The following is a 6,839-nucleotide window of genomic DNA, read 5'->3' as shown; positions in this document are numbered from 1 at the left end:
GAAATGGATGTAGTTGGTGTGTTGGACCAAGATGAATATATACAAATATGATACTGTATGCATGTGTAATTATGTTCCAAAAGTAAACATTGACTATACATAAAGTCATACAAGTGGGTTTGGTGACAATATGAATCGAACAATAAGCAGTACCATTTACAAATTGAGAGTGATAACATTCATGCACTACATATATAAATAATAATATAAATATAAATACAATTATTAATAGTTAATAATAATATTAATAAATTAATAATAATGATAATGTCATGACATCTTAAAGAAAATCAAACATGAATGTTATTCGTATGCTTCTGCCGACACTATTTTCATGGGTAATATATCGTGCTCCATTGATAATTAATGCTGTATACAAGTCTTTAGAAAAATCTCAAATTTTTACCGTGACTATCTTTATTTTTATATAGAGATATATTTTAAATAATAATTATTATAATATCCTATTTTTATTTTATTAATTTTTTTAATAACAACATATAATACTTCAAGTTATATTTCGAATTATTATTTATATATATACACACATATCTATTTACAATAAATTGTTCGTGAATCGTCGAGAGCAGTCGAAGGTCAATTGAATATATAATCATAGTTCCAAAATTTAGAAATTCAATTAAATAGACTTTGCTTATCGTGTCGAGATCATATAAAGATTAAGTTTAAATTTGATCGGAAATTTTCGGGTCGTCACATGATTTAAGGTGCTCTTCATATGAAAAAATGCATTGCACAGCCAACAAATGCAACTACAGTTTCCATCATCTCGATATGATTTAAAGTGCTCTTCATACTTAAAACCATTTCTGAAGCAGTAACAAACAGAAAATATGCTACAAACTCAGAAATATAAAACAAAGGGAGACGATTTATACCTTAATAATTCGGGGGTCAACAAAAGCTTACACAAAACTGTCAAAAACTTCATTGCCACCTGATGCTGCTTCTTTACTGCTGTTACCAACAGCTGCACAACAGATTTCAGCCATAAACTCCCATTTTGACGACTATTTAAACCCCGTTTAGACTCAACAAACTCAAACACATTATATACGAATTTGAAGCTTGTCGGGAGTACTTTATAACACGATAAATAGTTCTCATCAAAACTCATTCAATTTAAATTTATGTACCCTAAAAGTTGACCCGGGAGTCATTTTGACATTTTATTAAAACCATAAAAATTTTAATAGACAACTCCATATCAAGCCCGAGTGACCTAAATGTTTCACTTTCATTCCACGAGTCTAAACTGACATTTAGGACATGTCCAAATCAACAAAGACCCAATTTGGCACCATATGGACCAAATGGGTCGGGGGTCCAATATACCTCATAAGAGTGTAAGCGTGTAAAGAGCAATTAGAACCTCAAAAATGAAAACTTTTAAAGAATTAAACAGCCTAAAAGAGCATGTTGACGGTGTAAATACACGAAAAAAGATTAATACCATATGATCCTTTTGAGGTTCTGTTGTTTCAGTTGACATAGGCTCGGGATGATACTTCACATCATCCCATACAATCATCAATCTATTGCGGTAATAAACCTCATATATAATTACTAATAAACAAAACACTGTAAATTTGAACTGAATATTTCTTTTCGTAAACTAATACACGATGATGGTGCAATCATATTGTTCAAACTCAATAGCACAGTTAATGAATAATAATGAAGTTGAACAATGAAACTCACCTTTTTACCGTAAGTTTTGGTGAAAATTAACTTTTTTGCCTTAGTCTTCACATCATCTGAATCTAAGTCGATAGCATTGTAACCTATCAAAAAATATTAACAATTTACGATATTCAATATATCATCACTCACCAAAACGCATATAAGTCTATTCATTTTATGAATAAATATACATAGAAAGTGTTTGATTTAATCTGGATGCACACTGCTAATTCAAGCTTAACCCTACAATCAAAACATTAAAACTAAGTGATTTACTCCTTATAAAACTAAGTCATTTACAATCATCAATCTGAGTCATTTACTCTTTACAAATCAGAAAAGAAAAATACTAACAGTAACAATTTATGTAAAAAATGATATGTATGGAAGAAAACCTAAATCAACAAACAGATTGTGGTTGTGTATTCTGACAATAACGATGATTTCTTCATGATGAAAGTTGAACTTTATGGAATCATATGCATAGATCAACAAACACGGTTGTAGATCGTCATTCATATACAGAGTATTGATTGAATGGGTTTCGATTTCGTGGTGTTTATTAGATTCGAATTTTGGAACCCTAATTCAGAAAATGAGGTAGAACGTAACCGAGAAAGAAACATGTTTGGTTTAAACCTGAGAATACATACCTATGTGAGAAACGACTTTCAATTCCGGTCACCGGAGATGTTACCGGCGGTTTCGAAGATTCAGACGATAATATATAAAATTTGTATGGTTATGTCGAGAAAAACGTTACGGATTCGTTGGTGGTAGTGGCGTCTCCTAATTCGGCGGCCTGAAGGCATATCGTTGATGAAAAGGATATGGGGGTTTTTACTTTTAAAGAGAGAGAGTGGGGGTCGTGTGGTAGAAAACTAATTCAGAGTTTTGAGGAATTGAGGAAGTGATTGGTACAGGTGTAATTTTTTAAGAGCAAATAAATTAATACGGATATATTTAATAAATTACACGTGGACAGAAAAAGCTGTGGTAAATGTCTGACAGGCAGAGAAATAAAATAGCATTTTCCTATATGGAAAGATTATTCTCTTTAATCACAATTTGTTTGCATATGTGTCACATGTTACATTAGCATATGATATTATCTCTTGTAACACGTTATGTATGAAAATTTTAATTACGTACATCACATGTTACATGAATATATAAGGTATTGTCCTTTTGTCATATATCATGATTCATGTACAGTATGTTTTATAAAGGTATTGTCTTTTGTCATATATCATGATTCATGTACAGTATGTTTTATATCCGTAAAATACCTCATCTCTTGTCACATATTACATACAAGAAACTTAAGTAAATCACATGCGACATACACACACATATATAAATACTTATCATGTTAGTCAAATTTTTAAACTAGAACAAAAATGTACAGAATCACAAGTAATAATTTAACTTCTAAGTAGATTCAATAACATAACATAACATGTGAATATAAAGTAAAGTAACATTAAAAGCAAATAAATCTGAAGTATTCCGATCATTCATCGACGGTCAGCTTTTAACCTGCACTCTAGATCGATTTTCTAATCCTCTAGACTTTGCACAAGGTAAATCCGAAATATTGCAATCAATACTTATGCTACTCATGCTAGTCATACGGTTTCTCATCACATGTTATACATGTACGAATTACAAAATACTCTAATGTTCTGCATCACATATGCTATATGCGGATGTTGTTTTAATTTCTCATCACATGTTACGCATATATCGTATGTCTGTTGTGCATTGTTTCATCATATGTTTAATGGTAACATTCTTACCGTATATGTTCCTTCAAGTACAATAATGTTGTGTATTGTACTTAATTAATTAAAGCCTAGAGTACAACCACATGTAAAATGTAAAGTATGTACGTAACATCTAGCAGCACAATCACATTATCTCATGTACACACAAACAAGCAAAGGGTACAATTAGCTTATGCTAAAAGATTCACACCCACGATTACATATCTAGTTATCTACCATACATACATACTTATTATATCTTTATAATATATATGTTATGTTTATGCCCTCAAAAGCCTAAAAATGGGGCACACAAAATGAAAATTGAAATAAATTTGAGGTGATCACTTCACAAGAATCATAATAAGATAACTATAAGAACACTTGGCTAAACTGTAATTTGTTACTCCAAAATATGATATCATGGACATTAGTTATCATTTTTGCACTTCTCCATGGCTCGAGGGGCTGTAAATTGAAAACAGATATCAAACAAGAACAAAAACATCATTAACTTGAAATTATGATCATAGTGTCAATTCAAAACTATAACTATCACACATTATGGGACGGATGATGATCTGTACACAACTAAATTTTAATGGTACACAACCAAATGTACCTATGTTAACTGTACAACCTTATAAAGCATTTTAGTTGTGTACCGCTAAAAAATGGTTGTTTAGGGATCATTATCATTATGGGATTCTTGATTTATATTTGAATAATCAAGATTCTTAGATTTCTTGATTTTTTTCATTATGGTTTGAATTTTCATTGTTTGAGTAACAAGAATTACCTAAACCAATGGCATCAGAACTCTTCATGATCCTCATCCTCTTACAAGTACTAATGAACATACTGCAACAATTCAAATAAAATGTCAAACGAGTTAAACTCTACTAATGTCAATGAAACAAGAATATGTTTTGTGTCAAGTTATAATCAGCTTTGACTACAAAAAGGCGAGTCAATACGTTTGACCAGAAAAGTCAAAGTAAATGCATATTTTAACAAAGATAGCAATATAAAGATCCGGAAACATAAACTTACTCCCAGGGAACATCGCCAACAAGCATCAAGTCACCATCTTTGTCTTCATAGGTTAGTACATATTCAGAACCATTAAGAAGACCCATCAATGGGCTTTCACTTAACCCTTCTCTCCTTGAAACTCCTTGAGCATCTTGTTGACCTGAAAAGTCAACCCAATACAATCTAACCATTCCAAAGTATGACAATTTTGATCACTAGACTGAATTATACGGAGTATTAAATAGCATATATAAAAAGTGTTTTAAGCCTTAAAATACACTTTGGACAACTTGGACACACTTGGCCTATTCCATATTAGCTAAAAGAATTATACTACACATTAGATAACACATAACCCGAATCGGCCGTTCATAAGTAAATGGTCCAATATTGTCATCTCTAAAAATACTACTAGAATAAATTGTTGATATTATTTTTTACTCAGATGTACACGGTCTATCTGGGTTATCCCGTGCCGTTTCCGAACCCTCTCCTTACCCATACCAAGATATGGTGATAGTGAATTTGAATTTGAGAAAATAATAGGACCTCAAACACTAGCCAACTTAGTACTAAAATAATAAGCACAAAAATGGTACAAAATTTTCTAGTTGCCGATGAAAGTTACCTAGTGTGAAGGTACTAAACATCTTTTCTAAAGCCGAAGAAAGTTCCGAGTAACTTGAGTATATCTTGAGATCGACTTTCCTCAAATATGGAGCTCCATCCATACTCACCTTCACATAAATACAATTTGACCCGATTTCTGCATTCGGATCATCCTCATTTTTTGTGTGTTTTACAACCATCGAATTCTTTCGAAAAGATCGAATTGGTGGCCATCCTACCACTTGTGCCCTGATTCAAAACAGTAATTTTCGAAAACTTAATTCACCCTTACAAAAAAAAAAAAAAAAAAAAAAAAGTCAAAGATCATATGTCTTGATAGTACAAAAGTCAAAATTAGATACTCTAAGCTACACTACACTTCATATATTAACTAACTTAGCTAGATTTTCAAGACTTATAACAGAAATATTACATCAAGTTCTCTACATAAGTACTGTAAACAAGTTGGAGCATATTTTAGTATGAATAAGGTACCTCCCTTACTTTGACTTCAAAAGTCAACTTAACTACCTTTGCATTTAACATTTAAAAGTAATTCTTTCAGAGAAAATAATCGACAGCCCACAAAAAAAGTACAACAAATACTAAAATATGAAGCAACAAAATTAATACTAGTCGACTAGCAAAATTAAATATTTTAAAAAATTAACTAAAAAAAAATCTTACTTTGAAGCAGCAAGAGAATCTTGACCATTTGAAGCAGAACGTTGAGTGTGTTTATCAGCGTCTTTTACAGAATTATGATTATGATTGCTATTATCACTTAAAAAGGCACCATCTTTAACAAAATTGACTCGAGAGGCAGTGAAAACCCAAGTTTTTACAGGATTATTGACTGTATCTGAGAAACCTCTTTTGGCGCCTGAAATTAAGTTTCTTTCAGGTAAATCAGAACCAGGTAAACCGAGTCTTAATTCAGTGGCCTTAAAGTTCAAATCTTGATCATGGGTTGTTGTGGTTTTCTCCATTTTTGGTTGAGAAGAACCACCAATGTAATCATGTTCTTTTAAGGAGAGAGACATTGAAGAAGAAGAGGGGTTTGGTTTGCTGACATGAAAATGGAAATAACAGGGTGAATAAACCGGGTGTACAAAGAAATGACTGGCTTTATATCTCAAAATTTAAGTTTGGAGATATTTATTTTATTTTGTTTTCAAACATTTGAAAAAGTGAAAGTATTTAACTGAATATTAGCGTCACATCAACAACTATTATTACAAGGAAAACGTACTTAATTATTATTATAGATTACATTTATCATTGATTCCTCTCGAATTTAAAGTTCACGGATCTCATGGCGACCAGATCAAATATGTTGGCGATTTTCCAATGGCTTTTCCCTGCTCCGTTTTGTTGTAAATGATGTTGTCATCTTCCTCACACCATCAGGTGTGGCCTCCGTTGGTTTGAATGGTTTTGTGACGACCCGGGAATTTCTACTAAATTTAAACTTAATTTTTATATGATTTCGACACGATAAGCAAAGTCTGTAATGTGAGTATCAGAATTTTTGAATTGTTTACATGAATAACATTTACCCTTCGACTATGTCCGATGATTCACGAACGATTGTGTATATATATATATATATATATATATATATATATATATATATATATATATATATATATATATATATATATATATATATATATATATATATATATATATGTTATTATATAAAATGGGGGATGATTCTCACAC

General features: G+C 31.2%; 1 protein-coding gene across 1 annotated transcript; it reads right to left on the bottom strand.

Moving 5' to 3' along the window:
- Positions 1-3,629: 3,629 nt before the first annotated feature.
- Positions 3,630-6,225, bottom strand: LOC139898419 (auxin-responsive protein IAA27-like). The gene is made up of 5 exons (XM_071881151.1): positions 5,802-6,225; positions 5,134-5,363; positions 4,524-4,665; positions 4,270-4,331; positions 3,630-3,938 (listed from the first exon to the last, which is right to left on the bottom strand). Exons 1-5 carry the CDS (start codon positions 6,155-6,157, stop codon positions 3,901-3,903), a joined length of 828 nt encoding a protein of 275 aa, XP_071737252.1. The 5' UTR covers positions 6,158-6,225; the 3' UTR covers positions 3,630-3,900.
- Positions 6,226-6,839: the final 614 nt, after the last annotated feature.

This window comes from Rutidosis leptorrhynchoides, chromosome 3, assembly GCF_046630445.1.
Source record: "Rutidosis leptorrhynchoides isolate AG116_Rl617_1_P2 chromosome 3, CSIRO_AGI_Rlap_v1, whole genome shotgun sequence".
NCBI lineage: Eukaryota > Viridiplantae > Streptophyta > Magnoliopsida > Asterales > Asteraceae > Rutidosis > Rutidosis leptorrhynchoides.
The sequence above is the reverse complement of the archived record's forward strand: the minus strand, read 5'-3'. Positions and strand labels throughout refer to the sequence as shown.